Below are 22,146 nucleotides of genomic sequence, written 5' to 3' on the forward strand. Positions count from 1 at the left end.
TCTTATCAACAAATAAACCATATAGCATGTTTAATTTAGAAAATATGGAATGACTTACGTTTTCAATTGTTTGCTAAACAGCTTCTGATAAAACAATTATTTTACATTTATTAGTAGCAATTTTATAAAAGCTATTGATGTACCGAGTAATTCAATAGATAAATGAAATCCAGCCTTTTGATAGGAATCCTAATTATAATGTCTCAACTGTAGACTTTCGACTCTCAATTGTCAATTGTAAATATTTTAGTAACAGGTCTACGAATTAATATATGTTTAAGAGTCAATATATTTTTGTATTAAAAATCGTACCATTACACCATCGTTTGTTATGTTTGTCAAGAAAATAACCCGTTACATTACTATTAAGTTTTTCAATTTATTTAATACAATATCTAAAAACCTTTCACTGATTTGTAAATTATTGTTTTTTTTTCTGTATAAAGGTCCCAAAGATTATTATAATATCATAATTATGCGATGTTATGGTAAAATGTATTCAGAACAAAAACTCAGTATTACATTGAAAAGGGTTGAATTCGATCAAAGTACTAATCTGTTTTTGTGTATTTTATAAGAATGCATAGAATTGTCCTTCTTTTACAGTAATAAAACTAGAAGTACTGTTTTTAAAGCTCACGAAATGATACCCCCGCCCCTTGCAAAGTCCGTGTTTTGTTGTTAGGTAGCCCCCAAAACGATCCTGATTAAAAAAAAATAAGCACACAAAAGCATTATATTGTTAAGCTTGTGAGAAAGTTTTGATAATTAGTTATACGGGTTTTTTTTTAGCAGAAATTGCTGATAACAAATGGTTACCTAGTACAAAAAAAAAATAAATTCAATGCTTCGCTAATTGAAACCCTAAAACTTTTTGTGATCAAAACATAAACTAGCATTAATTATAGGATGAAGATAGTGTGAAAGTTCCAATAAATCAAAATAATAAGGGGTATAGAAGGAGTTGCTGATACAAAATAGGTACCCCTAAATGAAAGTCCATGTAATCCCAAATATAATTCAGATAAAGACAAGAAAAAAAGAGGTGCAGCAGTACTAGTGAATCCTCTCATTAAGATTATGTGATAGTTTCATAACATTGTGTCAAACGATTTAAGAGCAGTTGCAGATACAAAAGCATGACAGAATGACGAACAAAAAGACGGAAGGACTCCCCTGTCACTCTATGATACATGTCTTAGAAAGCGGGTTTATAATCAATAAAGAAAATTCTCATAGACCTCTAATGCCTCCTTTCTTGTTCATATTTTCTTGAGAAAAAGTTGACTTTTTAACAGTAGTCTTCGAAAAAACATTACTACATACAATAATGTTAAAGGCTGAATTTTAGGTGCTTATACAAGACAATTGTGCATCAAACCATTTCGCATTGGAAAAGTTGAAAGGAGAAAAGATAATTTTTTAAACCTTCTTTTGACAATAAATGTCTCGATGCATTCAACTTGGGCAATTCCTTCATCATAAATCAGTTCACTCGAAAATACCTCCCTAGTTTAAAGAACCGTTCATGTTTTATACCTATACCAAACCAATTGCAACTAACATTTCGAATTAAAACACGTGTTGCATAATATCAAGATTGACGATTTCAAGTCTAAACCTCCTGATTACATCTATGCTAGTTCCGCAAGCATATATTATTCGATTTTTTCACTTTTGACCTTTTCAACAACGCTTCTCTGCGAAATATATATTCCAAAGATCTTTAAGAGTACATACAATCTAAGACTTTTTCATCTTGTATAGTATTAAAACAGAACACTTTTCTACCATTTACGAACCTCCCTGTTGATACGATATTGAAGGGCTTGCATTTAATATCATAATTTCCTTGGTAGAGGGTTGCTGCTCGTAAGTCAAACATTAGGTGACAACACGACTGCAAAACGAAAAGGACTAAAAGACAAACAACAGTATACAAAATACAACATGGAAAACTAAAGACTTAGCAACACGAATCCAACCAAAAACCGGAGGTGATCACAGGAGATACACAAAGTTAAGCAAATCCTGTTCCATATGTGGCACCCATCGTGTAGCTCATGTAAGTACAAACCCAATGATAGTTTCAATGCAGCTGTAAAATTTTAAGAATTTACAGTAAATATTAAGTTATTTTGACGAGTGCACGAATTCAGCATTATTACCCAATGACTTAAAATACACTATCCTCGGCCCCAGATTTATTTCAAATACTTGTTTCTTCGTCACTTCACGACTTCGATATTTTATAAACTCAGTTGTATATAAAGATTGTTAATAAACTCAATGGCAATTGTTTTTTTGTTTACACACGTCTGTGAAGTCGTTTTGATGTCTCAATAGGTTAATCATCGGTGAGTAAAAGGGTATTTCATCGCACCTTATTAATTTTTATGGATATTCAATATTCTTTGCTTTAACATGAAAACTTACCGAATTGGTTCATATTGATCCTGTGGGAGTCTTCCTATAGTGGTATTTGTTGTACTTGTCAGCGTTTGGTGGTAAGTTTAAGTCACTGGTTTATATAGGTGTCATAATTTTATATTAATCCTGTAATATGTCCTCGTACAGTTACACCTTGAACCAATAAACTAACCTCGACCCAATACGACTATACTTGAACAGAACACATACTTTAAATGAAAACACCCATTTAAATACACTATATTATTTATACATGTACTCCAAACGTAACTGACGATGGTCACGTGTGCTTTGCTTTACACATAATACTTCCGTGTTGCTAGTATAAATAAATAGAAAGCTGGATATACGTTTTTATTTATTAGTTTATATATTATATATTGGGAAGTGTTGAAATTGATGTGACAATTCAAATGGCAGAATTACAAATGCAGGATTATGAAGAATTTAGACAAAAAGAAGATGTCACTTACGATGAAATTAAGATTGACAAGGAAAAAATTGAAACGAGCAAATTGGTATTAACTTCGCGGAACCAATGGTTAAAACACTTGCTTCTAATACTATCAATATCTGTATTTTCTGCCGTCGTTGCTTCAACTGTGACGTATTTTACGGTGTGTGGTAAGTCAAAAATTGATAGCATTTCAATTCGTATACAGGCTTTATATATATTTTTTATATATAACAGAAATCTCTTGGCGAAGCTGCTTATTCCAATATTCAGGCGCGTTAAAAGTTTCATTAAAATCCGATATACCTCCCAAACAATTTGCCTTAAAGGGCTTCCTTATTATACAAAATGAACAAAACAATTAGGTATCGCATTGTCTCTAGGATTTGAAAATAGAGAGGCGCGTATATAAATGGGGCACTTCAGCGCGGTCACATGCATCTGCTACATGTATACATATGTATTGTGAACTATAATTCTACACACACTTTTGTATACTAGTGTAACTTAAATAAGTGAAAAAATCTTAATAATTTGAATAATATTTCAAAACAATTGTTCGTCCAATTTTCTATTTATCTAATCTATAAACACATTTGTTAGGAGTATAATTTTCAAATTAAGGCAAGACAGGGGAAAATAACTCTGTACAACATTTGTTGACAAATGCAAGTTTAATCCCTCATGCTTCGAAGTTTAATCAATAGTTATATGTTTTACACACAAGCTGTAAAAGCTAATTAAACATAATCAAAGTACCAAACAGGTAACTGTCACAATTTAACATGTATTGTTGATTGACTGAGAAGACACCGGTACTTGTTGTTGATAAGGGGGAGGGGAGGGAGTAGCCATAGATCGTTTTTAAACTATTTTTTGTGATTGGCAAAAAATTGTAGAAACTATGCAATTTTGTCATCAAGTCGACGTCTCAGCAAAACGTTTTAATTTCTCAAATCGTTATCCGATCTTTGAAATTGAACCAATTGTTATTTTTTATTATTTTAGCTCAGCTAAAGCAGTTTACATTGGATTTATTTGATTTGAAATTGGCTGATGTTGAAAAGAAAAACGAGATGAAGGTACAGGAAATTGAAAACCGATACAATTTAACATCTTCTCGTTTACAAAAACAGATTAATGACAGCGCAGATCTGGGTAAATATGAATCATTATAAAAAACCAATTAAGATACTTTTTTAGCTGAATCCATCGTTCTATCCAAGTATGCACTGACGTCTGTTAGCTGTAATCAGTTTACATGAAACTATCATGTATCTATATCTTGCTGGTTACAAGATGTATGTGAATTACTCCATCATTTATAAGAGCCGATTTGAGCAATCTTTGCTACATCACGGTAATTACATTGTATAGGTGGTGGAAGCCTGTGTACCCGCAGTGACTACAGATTAGAAAACTAGCTATCCTAGTCAATTAAGATCAGAATGTAACGTCCCTTGCCACGATTGGTGTTCGAACTTATTACTACGGTAATCAGAGGTTAGTAAAACTGTATATCAACTAGTTCCGTTCACCAAGACCTCGTTCCAAATTTAAAAGCGGAGTCAAAACAAAATAACGAAACGAAAAGAAAAATACGAAATTATTATGAATATCTATTTAGTGACAAATGCATTTTAAAGACTAGAATGAATAAAACAATCCATCAGTTGGATTGTGTAAGGCAAATAATGTGTAGAAAAGGGGATGATAATTTAAACTGCCATGGGAAAAGAGGAACACTCTTCTAGTAGGGACAGTTTATTATCTCCCTTTATATACATTAAAGAGTAATAATGTTCAATGTGAAAAAAAAACAATAACTAAAACCTGAGGTAAAACGCCGGTAGATCAAAAATATAAAAAAAAATACTAGGTCTAATATTTTTTTCTTATTTAGATGTTACATACAAAAGCATTTCAGGGTCACAATTCAACGTGTTATGGTTTGAAAGACGTTATAATATAGAACCCTAATTCGGCTCCAGTTAAGAAAAACATACAGTTTAGAAGTACTTTTTTCAAACAAAATAATTCATAAACGTAAAATTTAAACGTAATATATTTAGGTAATTTTGTATGAGAGAAAATCGGAAGAATCTTGGATCACTTGGGTAATTTTGGGTAATGTTGATGTGAAATAAAAGTCAAGGACCTTGGATCACTGTTTGACCTTTCAAAAGTTTATTGACTGTTGGCTATGATTAAAACAAAATGTATGAAATTTAAATAACGTGTTCTTATTCTCCTATTTTTTTTCAATTTCGTTATTTACTTTATACCTATAAATAAATGTGTACGAGTTTTTTAACCCCAAGATGGAAATAAATGTTCATTATATTCTAATTCGTCACCTCAAACGCATATAAAGTATTTATAAAATAAAAACAAACACTTGTTACATAGGAATAGCTCGCCAGCATGTGCAGCTTACTGTTAAATTTTATTAAAACAAAATATTGAGTCCCGATGTCATGATATCGGCAACACCGCTGCGTAGTACACGACAGCCTACAAAATAGAAAAACAAAATCAGAAATCATATATACATATAAATCTTAATAATCAAACAAAGAATGTCCTACTGATAGTATAAATATCTATCTATCTATGCGTGAAAACATTTCAAATATACAAGCATCTTAATCCGGGTGGGGGGGAGAGGGGTCTTAACCTAAACTAAGCTGCCTTACTGAACGGTATACGAGCTTCGAATGACCATATATCTTAAATTACTTAAACAAGACAACTATTCGCGCTTTAAAATCCCGTGCTATTTACATAACAAATATCATACTCAATATATTTACGCAATGCGACAAATATTGACCAATCCGAAATATCATATATTTAAAACACAAACCTGTTTATCCAATATAAACACCAATAGATGACCACTATGCGGACACACAATCACGTGTGATTGTTTACATAATAGAAAACACGTGTATGCTCAACTTTAATAAATACATTTATATTCTAATTCGTCACCTCAAACGCATATAAAGTATTTATAAAATAAAAACAAACACTTGTTACATAGGAATAGCTCGCCAGCATGTGCAGCTATTTTCGACAAAACAAAGAAAGGCGCAAATGTGTGTTTTTAAATTCCTAAATTGTCAGACGTTCACTGATGTTCTCTTTGAAATATCCGTCCTTAGCCCGGTCTGATTTCCAGCGACCATGTTTTTTGAAGATTCGATCTTCCACATGCGCGTTTGCAGCAGCAGTGGCGCCTCCGGACCTCAAACTATGCAAACCAAAATACTTTTTGTCTAATCCAATAGATATTAAAGTAGATAACAGAATTTCTCTTGCAGTAGTATGAGAAAGCTTCCCATTTCTTAATTTGTAACAATTTACAGATTTACAAATAGATAAAGGACGAAAAATCAAATCATTACTGTCTGAATATTTCATCAACATTTTAACGGGACATGTAATTTTGTCCGTTTTTGAAATGAATACATCTCTACCCTCACGGTAAATATCAGTTTTACTACTCTCTATCAGTAAAACGATGTACAAATCATGAAAAACAATATTATTTCTTGTCAGATTTGCTAATTCTGAATACCTCAAAAATCCAGCAAAACTTATAAGGCACATACATGCTATTCTAACATCTTTAAGATTAGATGTATCGTTACAATAAAGCATAACAATTTGATACAAAATTTCTGGTGTTATAGGTTCTTTCTTAACCACAATGTGTCCAACAGATCTCAAAGATCCTTCCTTCACAGAAATAACCAAATCCGATTTACACGGATTTTCAACTCCGGCTAATCTATGAGCCCAACTTATAGCATAAAAAGCTTCATTATGCTGTTAGTAGATTTACCAATATTAATCAAATAAACTTAATACGATGCGACAGAAATAACTGAAGCAGGTAACGTGTTTGAAATATTAATAGATAAACACCACTTACAAAAAGCGTTGAAAACATATCTATACTGTCGTTGAGTGTTGGGTGCTCTAAATGACAAACAAAAGGAAGGTATCTGGTCTACAAGGAGCTGCATGGATGGAGATTGTGACTGACGAAAAGAACTAATATCAATCCATCTTCTGGTTTTGAAAACATCTGAAATATGTGTTACCCAATAAAGGAAAATTAAACAAGTATTCATATAAATTATTATAATAAAATGCATATGACATTAAACAATCAACCATGCCTACTACAATATCATACTACAAAATATGATACTAGGGCCATGTCGCTAAAAATCCTTCATCTTTTACATTCTCAACTGAGTAATAAAAATCTCATTCACCATGCCTCTGCAATTCCGAAATTGATATCAGGATCATGTGAAAAATCACAGACTAGCGTCTAGTCTAACTGCGAGAACAGCTGATAAAAATTTTTCAGTTCCAAAGATACACTTCGGACTACTTCCTTTTGAATAGATTCTATTCGTTTCTTTAAATTCTAGCACATCTTTAACATAAGCTTTGTAAGTCAAGTTTTTATTAAAAATATATGACCAGAATGGCGCAGACACTCATCGTGGGACAATCAAACACCCTTTAGCATTACAATAAATCAGATGTTTAATTGTGCGTATAACTGAATAAATAGGGGAGACAAGCCAATTATTTTCTCCATGCCAATTTTGTGTAAATGCATCTACAGCTTCTGCGGTCGGATTCCAGAAAAGTGAGTTAAACCTTTTTGTCTTGTTATTCATCACGCTAGCAAACCTGTCAACAGTAAAAGGTCCCCATAAACTTTCTAAAAATTCAAAAAATTCATTTGAAATTTGCCAATCCTCATGATCACTCATTTTGCTAATGTAATCTGCCTTTGAATTCAATGTGCGGGGAATCCATTGTAATTCAATGAATATATTGTGCTCTTTACAAATACAAAATATAGAATAGGCAAGATTTTGTAAATCTTCCTTCATGCTTCCAGCTTGTACTATACGTACACAGTTTTGGTTATCAGTAAACCATTTTAAACTTTTGCCCATAAATAGAGTACTAAACGACAATAGGGCCTGTTCGATTGCTCTCATCTCTCTCCAGGTGGAGCTTTTACATCTTTCTAATTCGTTCCACATTTTGTGAAAAATCTTATTTTCTAATTCTACAGTATAAGCCCCACAGGCTACATTACTAGCATCTGAAAAAATTACTATCGAAGAAGGGCTGTACATAGCCAAATTCTTTTTATTCAAAGTAAGCACATTAGATTTCCAGAACTTAAGCTCATTCAAAATCTCAGCTGGATAAACTATTTGTAATAATTTATCCCAGCTCAATCTTTGCACGATGCACAAGTAACAATATCTTGTCATCAATCTAGTCAAATTTCCGAACACTGATGATAAAGAAATAATCTTACCAGTCACTTGAGCTAATTGCCTAGCAGAGAAAAACAAAAATCTGTCTAAAATTTCATCTATAGACTGTAACAAATCATTTAATCTTCTTGCGGGAATAGAAATGCAGAATTGAGCAGAATCCCAAGTAATTCCTAACCATTCTAACTTTTGGGTAGGTTCAAAAACAGATTTTTCTATATTGACTAAAAAACCAGCCTCTTTTAGTGATTTTTTGACAAAATCTGAATCTTTCCGACATAATTCGTAATCCGAAGCCATTCCGAAACCATCATCTAAATACAAAACAATATCAATCGAATTTTGTCTCCAATATTTGACCATAGATCTCAAACATTTGGTAAACAAGTAAGGGCTAGAAGCTAGACCAAAAACTAAAACTGAAAAACAGTAATACTTGTTATTCCAGGAAAAACCAAGAAACGTTTGTTGCTGAGGACAAATGTCGTAATGATGATAACCAGACTTTAAATCGAACTTAAACAGATAAGAACCTCTTTTAAAAAATTGAATAGCTGTTTTCCAGTCTTCAAATTTAAATCTCTCTTTTTGACGGATTTATTTAAAATTGAAAGATCCAATATTAACCTCTTTTTTCCGGACTTATTGGTGGCTACAGATAAAGGATTAACAATATAAGGCGTAAAGGGAATTTCATATGCACATCCAGAATCAACTAATTCTAAAACGGCTTTATCCACAAATTCTGAGTTAGAAACAGCAGATTTATTGTTTTTCATGTGCATACTAGGGGGAGGCACTAAAAATGGGATTACATAACCGTTTTTAATTGTATCTAAAACAAAATCACTAGCTCCAATCTTAACCCAAAAATCGTAATGTTTTGCAAGCCTGCCTTTAACACCTTAAAAGTTATGACTAGCAGAAAAATCTAATTTTTCAAGAAATTGAACTTGTGACATAAATTCGTCAAGTTCGTCGTTATTGCATTCATAGCTAGAAGATAACACACTTATATCTAGATACTTATCATTAACAGTAACTGTATCATTGCTGTTTGAATGGCTGGTAACTGGATGCAGAAGCTGTGGCTGACTTGAAGTTGAGTGGGCAGTTTCTTCTCCAGTGACCATTGCGCTTGCAGTAGTGACAGATGTCCATGGGGCACGGCTCACGCCGTGCAGTGCTGGTACGAAAGGGCTGTTGATAGCGACTGAAATCGTAAGCTGGAGGAGGAGCAGTGGCAGTAGCGATACTTCCAACTGCTGGAGTAGGTCTAGCTGTATACGGCTAAGGGCGGGTCTTTTTCTCATTAATAGTTTTGAGGGCTCTAGTCTCGGCCTGGCGAATCTTTTTCTCGTATTCATCATTTTCGGCGATATCGTTACCTTCATATTCTCTAACCGTAACCCATCCCCCAGTGGAGTTATCAGCGATCCTGATGAGTTTGTTCCTTTCTTTAAGTTTACCCACCAAATCACCAGTAATAGAAGAAAGGGGGGAAGCAACAGATTCAAGATCCTTGTGGATTTTGTTAAGACCATCCATAATGTTCTCATTAAAACGAAACTGAATCCGATTCCCTTCTGATTTGAACTTAATATTAGCCTCATCTCTGTATTTCTCGGATAAATTGTCTTGTTCTGACAGAATGTCGGACTTTAAATCAACAAGTTTCTTATCCAAAAAGTCTTTAAAAAGCCCAAAAGTGTCTACTAAGTCACGGTTTTGTTGATTAGCTTGTGAATTGGAAGCGTTAAGACGTTCGGGCTGACCATGTAAGGGGTCCCTTAACAAATCTTCTTCATTCAGATCAAGTACTGGTTCGGACATATCTTAACCTAAACTAAGCTGCCTTACTGAACGGTATACGAGCTTCGAATGACCATATATCTTAAATTACTTAAACAAGACAACTATTCGCGCTTTAAAATCCCGTGCTATTTACATAACAAATATCATACTCAATATATTTACGCAATGCGACAAATATTGACCAATCCGAAATATCATATATTTAAAACACAAACCTGTTTATCCAATATAAACACCAATAGATGACCACTATGCGGACACACAATCACGTGTGATTGTTTACATAATAGAAAACACGTGTATGCTCAACTTTAATAAATACATTTATAGCGGGAAGAACAAATTTATTCTTAATCACTATTCCCTGTCATACACAACCCAGATGTATGTGTTATTGTCTTAAAAAGCAATTCGAGATTTATCACAGTGGGTTTAATCTTCGAATCTATCAAACTTCATGCAGTTTATTTCGTTTCGTCATATATTTAGTTGTTTTTTTTTTCTTCGTTTTCATTTAATTTTCATTTCGTTTACCTTTTAAGCACAAACCCTTAGTAAAACATAGTGTTCTATATATTTTTTAAATTTATTTAGTTGTTGTTTGTTTAACATTGCCACGTGGTAAATATGTCTCATTGACGTTTCCATTAACTCTTCTTATATTTACTTTTTAGAACAGATACATTTGATTTATAAATAAATACTATTTTTATTTAATAGAAAAGATAAAACTCATTATAAGATCAATTGTGTCTGTTCTAAAAAGTAAATATATAAATATAAGATAAAACTTTAGTAAAACAATTAACAATTGTCCGTCCAATTTCCTATTTATCTATATATTGTATCTATAACCACATTTGTTAGGAGTATAATTTTCAAATTGAGGCAAGACAGTAGAAAATAACTCTGTACACCATTTTTTGACAAATGCAAGTGTAATCCCTCATGCTTCGAAGTAAAATTAATAGTTATATGTTTAACACACAAGCTGTAAAAGCTAATTAAACATAATCAAAGTACCTAACAGGTAACTGTCACACTTTAACAGGTATTGTTGATTGACTGAGAAGACACCGGTAATTGTTGTTGATAAGGGGGAGGGGAGGGAGTAGATCGTTTTAAAACTATTTTCTGGGATTGGCAAACAAAATTGAATGTAGAAACTAATCAATTTTATCATCGAGTTGCAGCAAAACGTTTTAATTTCTCAAATCGTTATCCGATCTTTGAAATTGAACCAATTGTTATTTTTTTTTTATTATTTTAGCTCAGCTAAAGCAGTTTACATTGGATTTAATTGATATGAAACTGGCTGATGTTGAAAAGAAAAACGGAATGAATGTACAAGAAATGGAAACCCGATACAATCTAACATCTTCTCGTTTACAGAAACAGATTAATGACAGCACAGATTTGGGTAAAAATGAATCATTATGAAAAGTCAATAAAAATACTTCCTCTAGCTGAATCCCTCGTTCGGTCCAAATATGCACTGACGTCTTTTAACTGTTATCATAATTTGATATGAAAAAGTAATGGTTATGAATGTCTGATAAATTTAAAAACTGTTCATTTCAAATTACAATGAATTAAATATAAATTTAAATGATATATTAAATGAACGCAATAGCAAATGTAATTCTATTTGATATTGACAAAGAAAATAAAATTGAAAATAGCCCCGATCAGAAAACAATTTTAAGTCTTAATACTTTGTTTAACTAATAATTATAAATTAAAGCCAAAGAGTAAACTTTAGCCTTAACATCCCACATACATAGAGATAGATGTGTTTAAGTAACAGGGATACAGACAAAGCATATAAAAACACGAAGCAACAAACAAACCGTTATAAATAGGATAACATTTCAGGGTATTTATATAAAAAAAACAGACACAATTAGGTTGAATGACACAAGTAAATGTTAGATAGAGTGAAAGTAAAACATTTACAATGTTTATGTAGCTTAATCAATGTGATACAGGTACGTGTTCATATTTCCTCTCTTTGTTTTGAATTAATTTTATCTCCCACTTTAGGAGGTTATCTGTCATGTTTTATTATGTTTTATTATATAGTCATTTGCTGCAGATAGATGATAAAGCAGTTTAGAAACATAATCCACACAAGACATTTTTTTTTTAATTTTTTCAAATCTGAAAAAAGAACTTCATCTTTTCTCTGTATCAGATTTAATTGTTGATTTGAAGAAATTATTACCTAATTCAACGATATCTTAAAAACAGATATCAGGATGAATGTTATATAAACTGATGAAATGAAAGTCCTGTAGAAAGAAAAGTATATTGAAAATACATTTCTTAGAATCCAAGTCAGCAAAATGGCTATTGTTATCTTATAGTTCGTTTCTGTGTGTGTTGTATTTTAGTGTTTCTGTTGTGTCTTTGTTCTCCTCTTATATTTGATGTGTTTCCCTCAGTTTTAGTTTGTAACCCGGATTTGTTTTTTCTCAATCGATTTATGAATTTCGAACAGCGGTATTCTACTGTTGCCTTTATTTAGAGGTCCATAAATTACGAATTAACGAAATAAAACAGACCAACGAAACGAAACATTATAAAACGAAACGAAACGGAACAAAAAATATGACATTATTAACTTTAACTATCCTGTGAAAAATACATGTTTTTTAAGGATGAAAAAATATAAAACAGTCAATTAGATGGATTTGTGGAGGGCAAATGATGTGCAGAAAGAAAGGAATAACAATTTTTACTGTCGCAGGGAAAGAGAAGCATTGCATTGTTCGGAGAGTTAGTGATATACTATACTCATCGAAATAAACATTATAGAGTAATTATGAAGGTTGATCATTATTCCTGGTTATGTTTTCCTCGCGTTTATACACCAATGATGCATTTCGGCTTCGTTATGATCCTGAATTTTCTGATGAAGTATGCTGTAAACCCACATATTTACGCGTAATTTATTTTCGCGTTTACCACCATTTAGTCGATTACTAGTATAAGGTAATTGAGATTCGCGATTTTATAACTTTGTTTGTGTGTATTCGTATAATAGAAGATCTAATTTTGACATTTTCGTGGCTACTAGTATTAACATTCGCGTTTATCTGGCTTCGTGTTTTCGCAAACGCCGCAAAAATAAATTGATTTTAAGTACAACTTGGTTAGCAGTATTCAAGACCTTTTGTAGTGAGCATCGAAAAAATATCATGTGCAATAGCTTAGAAGGGTAAATTTTACAAAGAAAAACGTATTCAATTGTTTAAAATTGTTTCATTCGTATCTGCAATTGTTAAGTATACTTTATACCGATATCACTCAGTTATCATTTTTCCTTAACTAAAAAGGTGTAACCCGCCATGTTAATGTCACTGTTTAAACACAGAACCTCCTTAAGATTACAATGCCACGTTGAAAATAATTCAGTTAAAACGGTTTTTAACATTTTTAAAGGTCACAGGTTCTTTTTATATGAGACTTATCTCTTTAATTTAGTAAATATAGTTAGGAAACGCAACCGATACTAAATTCTCATAAATTGTAGAATTGGGAAAGGTACGAAAGCCATATTTCATGACAATTTAAGAAAATAGATATGCGCATGATAGCAAATAAGAAATAATAGTTTCAACCTAGTTTTGAGAACTCATTTGAATCAATCCAATTATATTTTAACGCAATATTAAGCAAGCAAGACTACATATACACAAGCTCTTATGTTATTTTCAAATCAACTATCGTCAACTTATTTTGCCAAGAAATCAAAAACGAAATTAACGATTGATGAGCATTTTTATATTTTCTTCTCAACAGGTGGTGCTGATATCCTACCTTGTTTGTCTTGATTTTGTATCAAGAAAAACACCAATGTGACAAATAAGCATCTTCTTCATTTGATATGGAATCTGAATTAAAAAAGTCAGCGTAAACAACATATAAATATTTTGGTATTCATTTGGAATAATTTGTTGTATAAATTGGAAGTATTGAAAGCGTCAGGGAAGAGATATATTGTCCAATTATCTACATGTTATTTTTATTACTGAACGATCTAATTTGTTCTGTTTATGTTGCTTATGTAACGTGAGGAAGAAATATAATCAGTTATTCAGTATGGGTAATGTCAGGTTAAGAAAACTTGCGTCAATCAGAAATAACAAGCTAAGGGTTAGAATATACAGTAACTTTTATGTAGAAAATTTACAAAATAGTGTTGACATTTCTCTGTCTTTTAAAGTCAATGACGATTGAATAGAATGTTATGATAGATAACTTACCTTATGTTGCTAATTATAGATGTATTTTAGTTTTGTGTATTTGGGTTGCTATATAACCGTCATCTAAATTTATTAAATGTACAAGTTAAAGTGCAAAAATGACGATATTTCTGACCTTAATTTTCTTTCTTTCTTTCTTCATTTGTTTTGGTTATAAGAAGAATCTTGATGCATTTATTCATCTTAAATACACATATAGAAGGATAGCGATCTCATATGTCAACATGTTTAAGACAAAGGTAGCCAAATACAGGAATTTTAAGCTGCCTGTTACTGTAGCTAAAATGTCATCAAGTTTACAAGAGTCAAACAGTGAATATTGAAACCATGTGGATACATGTAGTTGAGATCATAAGAGAAAGTTATAATCTAACATATTTTTATGTGTACGTCACGAGTGACGAATATTGTAAGAGATGGTCTTTTGTAATATCGTTGAGGAGTTGACACGGGAGTGCTCATTTCTTAAAATCCCGCTTTTTTATAATTGTTTTTACTCTTTCCACTTTTTTCACTACTTTTTGCAAAATCCCATTTATTTAGGTATACCACATCCCAACTATTTTTTACTCCCTATATCCTACATTCCAAAAGCGTTTCACCCCTTGGATTTATGTGTTTTGTATCATTATGATGATGCTCAATACATTTGTTTTAACTCGGGGCGATTTAGATATTAAAATATTGTATTGTCTATAGTCGAGTACAGTATATGAACCTGTAGACATCTGTTGGCTTTATTTGTGTCGTTTAATTGCTGTCTCATTGGCGTACACCCACATTCCCCTGTATACATCAACTATCTACTTATCCCTTTAAATCATTTAAAGTTAACCATGTTTGAGATATATTATTTATAAAGATACAGGAAGTGGCGTTTTTGTACACAACAAGTAGAAAATTATCTCACTTATTCCAAAGCAAAATAAACAAAACCTAAATGTTATTGGGAACAGTGAAACAAATAGACAAAAAGATGACACCGGAAGTAACTATTTTGAAACCAAAAGTTGTTAAAATCTCCCTTATGTCATGGAGAAGAATTACAAGCTATATTGTTTTGAATTTGTGCAAAAACAATTTTCCTTTGACACTGATTTTTTGCAGGAAGGTACATTTTTCGGTATTGAAAATCTTTTGGATATATCTGTAAAAATTTATTTAAGCTTTAGTTGTCAACATGTGAGTTGGTAAGACCTTCAATTTTTTCTCTGAACAATAAAACTTAATTGTTATAAATCTGACTAAAAATTTTAATGATGATCTGATGATTTAAGCCTTTTTCAACTGATTCTTAATGTTTGTTCATATGTTGTGTTTTGACACATCCGTCCTCGGTTAGGGGAGGGTTTGGCGCCCGCAAACATGCTTATCCCCGCCACATTCCGTATATGCCTGTCCCAAGTCAGGAGCCTGTAATTCAGTGGTTGTCGTTTTTTTTTGCTGTAAATCATATTTGTATTTCGTTCATTGTTTTTATACATCAATCAGGCCGTCAGATTTCTCGTTTGAATGCTTTTACATTTGTCATTTCAACGCCTTATATAGCTGATCATGAATATGCAGTATGGGTTTTAGTCATTGTTAAAGACCTTTAGTTGTAAATTTATATGTCATTTGGTCTCAGGTGAAGAGTTTTCTCATTGACAATATATTATATAACACCTTCTTATTTTCATGATTTAAGTAATCGTTTGAAACAATGCAATATATATATATATATATATATATAAACACGAATCCCGGCGAGGGAAAACAAAAATTTGTTTCCCCAAATTTGCTGATTTAAGATTGTTGTGCTGATATTTAGAGTTATTATGTAAATTCATATATATATAGTTGTCACATGTTTAGATGTTATTCAGGGTTATATCTGGTCTATATACCAGCTTTGATAAGTGTTTGGTATTACTATAAATTTTTACTTCTTCGTACTATGAACATCAAAATTAATTATTTTGTAAAAATATTTCCTTTCTCTATTTGAACTGTACACGTATACCTAACAACAAAATTATTTTCATTTACCTGTGTTTAAAGTAATTGGAAATGGCTTATATTGTTGTTCTAGCATATTGTTTTTCTTAAATTGTTTAACATTTCACAGCGGTATAACATGTTACTTTAATTATTCTTCCCTTTGTTTATTTACTTTGTATTTACATTGTATCATAGATCAAATTTATTTGTTCAGTGTGTGTTCTTTGGTGTAAATATGCCTTTTGATTGAGTTAAGCCATTTCAATTGATATTTTTTAGTGTGTCTTTCTATGTTGTAATGTTACACTATTGTTTCAGATAAGGGTGAAGGTTTGCTACCATTAAAACGTTTCAACCCGCTGCAATTGTTTGCCCCTGTCCTTAGTCAGGAATCTGATAATCAATAGTTGTCGTTTGATGATGTGGTTCGTAAGTGTTTCTCGTTTCTCGTTTTTTTTATATAGTTTAGACCGTTGGTTTTCCCGTTTGAACGGTTTTACACAAGTAATTTTTGGGGCCCTTTATAGCTTGCTGTTCGGTGTGAGCCAAGGCTTCGTTTTGAAGACCGTACTTTGACCTATAATAGTTTACTTTTATAAATTTTGACTTGGATGGAGAGTTGTCTCATTGGCACTCATATCACACCTTCTTATATCTATATAATACAATTAAAGCTTGATTTGGTGGTATGGTAATTAACATTATCATTCTTTACTACAGACAACATAGCTGATCTGAAAGGTACACCATCTACTTGCCACTATACATCATGTATTGTGTTACAACCCTAGATAAAGCCGACGAGGAAAAGCATTACATCGACCACCGATAGCTATATTTTTATGTAGCCTAGGTGGTCGAGTGTTTAAGGGCGATGGACACGGTGCAGGCGGTGTTGCCACGATGTCACAGGCGCAAGGATTCGAATCACGCTGAAACAAATGTTTCCTTACGCACATTTGCTGTTCTAACATTGTTGGGCTTAATTTGAGACGAATTATATATATATATTATGGTGTTAGCTCCACATAACCACGTGTTATCCGATGGAAAATATAATATATAATAAGCAAGACTATATTTATATAATTCGTCCTAAATTTAGTTCAACAATGTTAGATCTGCAAATTTGCGTTACCAAATTCTTGTTCTTCCCTCAGTGGTATTCGAACGCTTGCTTCTGTGACATCGTGGCAACACCACATGATGTTCCAATCGCCCTAGCCCACTCGACCACCTAGACAACATATAAACATAGCTTTCGATGGTCGAGGTAATGCCTTTTCTCGTCGTCTTTATCTAGGTTTGTAACACAGTACACGATGTATAGTTGCAAGTAGATGGTGTACATTTCAGATCAACTACATGTATTTCGTATGGGATGATAATGTTAATTACCATACCGCCACATCAAATTTTAAATTTATTATACACGTCTAAAAATGTGACACCTTTATGACAGACATTCTCAATTGGATAACACGTGGTTATACAGGGCTAACACCATTATATATATAATTCGCCTCAAATTTATCCCAACAATATACATAGATAGATAATTTAGCTAATCTGCACTCAAGTCCATCTTCATGCCTAATATATCATGTACTGTGTTACAAATCTAGATCCTACTGACGAGGAAAGGTAACACTAGTCCACCGAAAGCTGAATTTTTAGTTCAGTCTAGGTGGCCGAGTGGGCTAGAGCGCTGGACACAGTTCAGACGGTGTTGGCTCGATATCCAAATAGCATGATTTCGAATCTCGGCGAGGGAAGAACAACAATTAACGGAATCAAATTTGGATATTTAACATTGTTGTGCTGATATATGTTACATCTTATGATCCGTGTATTTGGCAATCGCCAATGGCAGTCAGCAGGGTTTAAGAACATCAGTTGTTCGACGTGCTAGTCAAATGCGTTTTGTTAAAATATACTTTTTCACTTTTTTGGTCTTTTGGAAAATGTTGTTTGTGCTGTATTTAGACCCCGCTAAATAGAAATTTGTTTTACATGCACACGTATAAAAATTGCGGTTTTTATCCAACGCAATCATAGGTGTGAACGTTGTTTTCAGTTTAGACTTGTATATATATATATATATTTGCAACTCGTCTAAACATCAGCCCAACAATGTTTGATCTGTAAATTTGCTTTCGCAAATATATATATATATGTATATAACTGGTCATTTTTCTTTTTCAGTTGGATTTACTTCATTTGGTACATCATTCGGCGACAAATCTTCGGGAGATATTCTAAGGTTTCCGAACGTTCAGACAGTGTACGGTCATTCACATCTATCTTCCTTCAAAAGTACTGATGTATTCACATGTGAAACAGATGGACTATATCTTATTATCGTGACCTTATTATCAGGCTCGACTACTGACAACAAATACAGATTTTTTAAAAACAATCAACCGATAACATATTCTAATTACATTGGCAAATCTGGTTCATCTACAAGGGACTTTTTTTCAGGGACAGGTTCCGTATTAGTGAAATTGATTAGAAACGACAGAGTGTATGTCAGAAACGACAATTCAAAGATATACATAGTAGATCAATATTCAACATTGACATTGATAAAATTGCATTAGGATTTGTTTACATGAACAAGCTTTAGCTACTTTAAACTATATTTTATATTACGTCAACATCAAAGTGAAATATTTTTTACATATTTTCGGTTTTAATTACTGTAATTATCCTTCTGTTTCCAGCTTGTATAGATATATTTATTTCTTGCCTTCAATTCATTCCCATCCATGAATATGATGAACGTGAATTAATAAAGCTTTAGGGATGTCTACATGCATTTAAATAAATAACATAACAGTCTCACAGTAAACAAAATGATACTGTATGATGGCCAATGAGACAAGAATCCATCAAAGACCAAAAGAGTACAGGTCACGGTCCGACTTTCACTAATGAACAAAATCAATGACGAATGGAAGGCTATACATGTTCAAGTTTCTTTGATGACAAAATGTGAAACAATTTAAAAGAGAAAAACAGCGGTTGATTAAAGCTAATAACCCTTATTGAAAAACATTTATGGCAGATGGCGGCCAACGCCAACCACTGAACTTCATGCAATTAGCTATTGACAGGCTCACACATATTATGGAAAGGGAAAAGAGGGGGGGGGGGTGCTTTTAAAACGTGGTTATGAACGTTCACATTCACCTTCTTGGTACCGTGGTATGACATCATATCATCATATATTACTTGCAAGGGGCATGAGTCATCAAGAGTACTATACCAAATTTCAATTTACGAACACACCATGTTTCCGAAGACTATAACATCAATTAGTTCACCTTAAACGGACAGAGTCATAAGACGTATTATAAACAGCACGACCTTGTGGAATAACAATGTTTACGTTTGATTATGATGCTGCAGGACCATACATGAGATTTATTGGATAGCAACAGAGGTTAAGTAGTGTATTTTACTATTGTTGTCAAATCACTGTCGGTACCGAAAGAGTACCTTTTTAAAACTTTTACTATAATGCTTAGAAAGCCAAATAGATAAGCATCAGCAATAGTTTATGTATAAGATACTGATTGTATCTCAATATTCTATAACACCGTCGAAAAACATCGAATGTTATACCCTTTTAGTTATAAGATATTAAGCCTATAGTCACAGTCCCACTGAATGGTCGGATAAGTAAGGTAATGCTTCCGATCAAAAGCGTTTTTTTTTTGTTTTTTTGTTATTTAAAACAAATTCATTGTGTTTATATGAATTCGTTTTGTCTGTTGAATGTACATTTGATAATTATAGTTAGAAAATAAAAGAACATTTATCCTTTTTTTCAACGTGATACTACCATCAATCATTGAAATGGTCACTTGATCTTTAGTTGCCTCTGTCCGATATAAACACTGATATATATGAACTTTTTGGTACACAAGTTATTCTTTTTCTGTCTATAAAATGATTCTTTTGACTAGAATTATACGTAGAATTTGGAACATGTTCCGGACAGGAGAAGGTTTAGATACGGAAAAAATACAGTATTAGTATTCAAGATCCGATCCTACGCTCGATCAATTAATAAATTTGCATTTACTGGTTTACCTTGCTATATAATTTCGTGTCAAATTCATATTCATAGATAAATGAGAGGAGGGACAAATATGAATAAGTTTCTTATTTCTCATCTTACTATAAATGTACATAAACCAACGCTTAAAATATAAATCGCTGCCAATGATCTATATTCTACGTTAAAAAACCAAATGATAAATAAAAAACAGCTACGACGCCCAAAATTGTGCATTAGAATTGTTGTTAGAATGATCTGGAATATTTAGGATGCATACACTACAAGCTGCTCAGAGTCTGAAAAGACCAAATTTTGTTACTGGTCGAGCACAGATTTTACTTGATAAGACTCGACATAATCTCGACAGTACTTAACTGTACTTAACTGTACTCGACTTTGGTCTCGACTTTCCTTTATAAGTTTGATTGAGTACTTATTAATCTTGGATTATTCTGAAATGGTTTCGACAAATGCTCGACCAGTCTCGATTTGTCTAAACCAGTCTTGACTCAGTCTCGAGCAGTCTACCTGTCTAGACTTAGTCTTGACTGGTCTGAATCATCCCATCTAACTAAATTATATATTGATCTTACAAAATTCCAGGTTATTTGGTAATTTGGGTCGTTGCTGTCAAATTAAAGGATTTAATTAATAGTTAAAAAAAAGCTCGAATAAGTCGAGTATAGTTAAGTACAGTTAAGTACTGTGGAAATTATGTCGAGTCTTACCAAGTAAAATCTGTGCTCGACCTTACTATTCGAGCACAAAATGTGGTCTTTTCAGACTCTGAGCAGTTTGTAGTGATAATTACAAGTAAGTAAAATGGCTTTTGAAGTTACATGCATGAGGATATCTATATGCAAATAAATATTGCGTTAAAATGACTGTTTAAAGTCCCATTGAATTGGAACGACAAATGTCCAACAAAGGGTGTTACTTTGTGATGATGTTCAGATAAGACCACTGGTTCCTTTTCACTAAAATTCAAGTCAGAATTAGCGATACTGCTTCCTACTTGGAGTAGACGTTGATTGTTCACAGGCAGTTTGAGATTGGCAATCGGTCCTTCCTTCGGAGTAGATTTGTGAATGCGACTGATTTCCTCTCCATGAACATCAGATCTTGATGATTTCGGAATGCAATTTTCTTTATCCATAGAATTTTCTATAGAAGTCTCAGATTTTGCTTTTAGTGACACGAGTGCTGTTCCTTAAGAGAAATTCTTGAGTTTACCAGATTTGGTACCAGATCCCCAAGGAATTGTATGCGTTGTATGAGTGCGTTTTTGCAACCTTCACATTCGAATTAAAGTTTTGGTAATTTTCTTCACCAACGATTGGATTTTCGTCCTTGACGGAATTTTCCGGTCTTGAGGCGTTGAGAAGTTGTTCTGGTTTCGTGATTGAAACGTTAGTTATCTTTGTGTTGACTTCACGCGTAACAGTTTGCTTGTCAATGTATGTATTTCCAATTATGACCCAACCAAGTTTCAACTTTTGGGCAAATGGAGTTCTGGATGATCCTAGGCGTTGTTCAAGGACATGGTGTGCCTCTATAAGGTCTCTTCCAATTAAGAGAAGAATTTGACAATGTTATTCTATTGGTGGAATGCTTCCTCTGAGTTTTTTTAGATGAGGATGATGCATTGCGACTTCAGGAGTAGAAATTTCGTCTCGATTATTGGGAATATTATTACATTTAATTAATGTAGGCAGATCAAATTGTACGTCACCATGTACAGATGTTAAGACGAAATTCTTTCCTCTTTTCCCGGAAGTAGCTACTTTGCCGGAGCATGTTGTAAGA

The 22,146-nt window shown here is 32.7% G+C and overlaps 1 protein-coding gene and 1 long non-coding RNA gene across 4 annotated transcripts; one reads left to right on the forward strand and one right to left on the reverse strand.

Moving 5' to 3' along the window:
* The first annotated feature begins 2,743 nt into the window (after nt 1-2,743).
* LOC127721693 (uncharacterized) lies at nt 2,744-19,971 on the forward strand. 3 transcript variants are annotated; one of them, XM_052228496.1, is made up of 4 exons: nt 2,744-3,054; nt 3,893-4,042; nt 11,294-11,443; nt 18,477-19,971. In XM_052228496.1, the coding sequence occupies exons 1-4, from the start codon at nt 2,844-2,846 to the stop codon at nt 18,872-18,874; spliced, it is 909 nt and encodes a 302-aa protein (XP_052084456.1). In that variant the 5' UTR covers nt 2,744-2,843; the 3' UTR covers nt 18,875-19,971. The 3 variants fall into 3 exon arrangements, 2 of the variants coding, with proteins under 2 accessions (XP_052084456.1, XP_052084457.1); XM_052228497.1 differs by having other exon boundaries at nt 11,294-11,367; XR_007991396.1 differs by lacking the exon at nt 3,893-4,042.
* On the reverse strand, nt 5,283-6,872 carry LOC127721700 (uncharacterized). Its single transcript, XR_007991401.1, has 2 exons — nt 6,825-6,872; nt 5,283-5,398 (listed from the first exon to the last, which is right to left on the reverse strand). It is a non-coding gene; the product is annotated as an uncharacterized LOC127721700 (long non-coding RNA).
* Nucleotides 19,972-22,146: the final 2,175 nt, after the last annotated feature.

The sequence above is a fragment of the Mytilus californianus genome, unplaced genomic scaffold (assembly GCF_021869535.1).
Source record: "Mytilus californianus isolate M0D057914Y unplaced genomic scaffold, xbMytCali1.0.p SCAF_12, whole genome shotgun sequence".
In the NCBI taxonomy this organism is placed as follows: Eukaryota; Metazoa; Mollusca; class Bivalvia; order Mytilida; family Mytilidae; genus Mytilus; species Mytilus californianus.

Coding starts and splice junctions, on each gene's coding strand:
- LOC127721693 (XM_052228496.1), top strand. CDS start 2,844: ATGGCAGAATTACAAATGCAGGATTATGAAGAATTTAGACAAAAAGAA. Junction 3,055..3,892: donor GACGTATTTTACGGTGTGTG/GTAAGTCAAAAA, acceptor TTATTATTTTAG/CTCAGCTAAAGCAGTTTACA. Junction 4,043..11,293: donor TAATGACAGCGCAGATCTGG/GTAAATATGAAT, acceptor TTATTATTTTAG/CTCAGCTAAAGCAGTTTACA.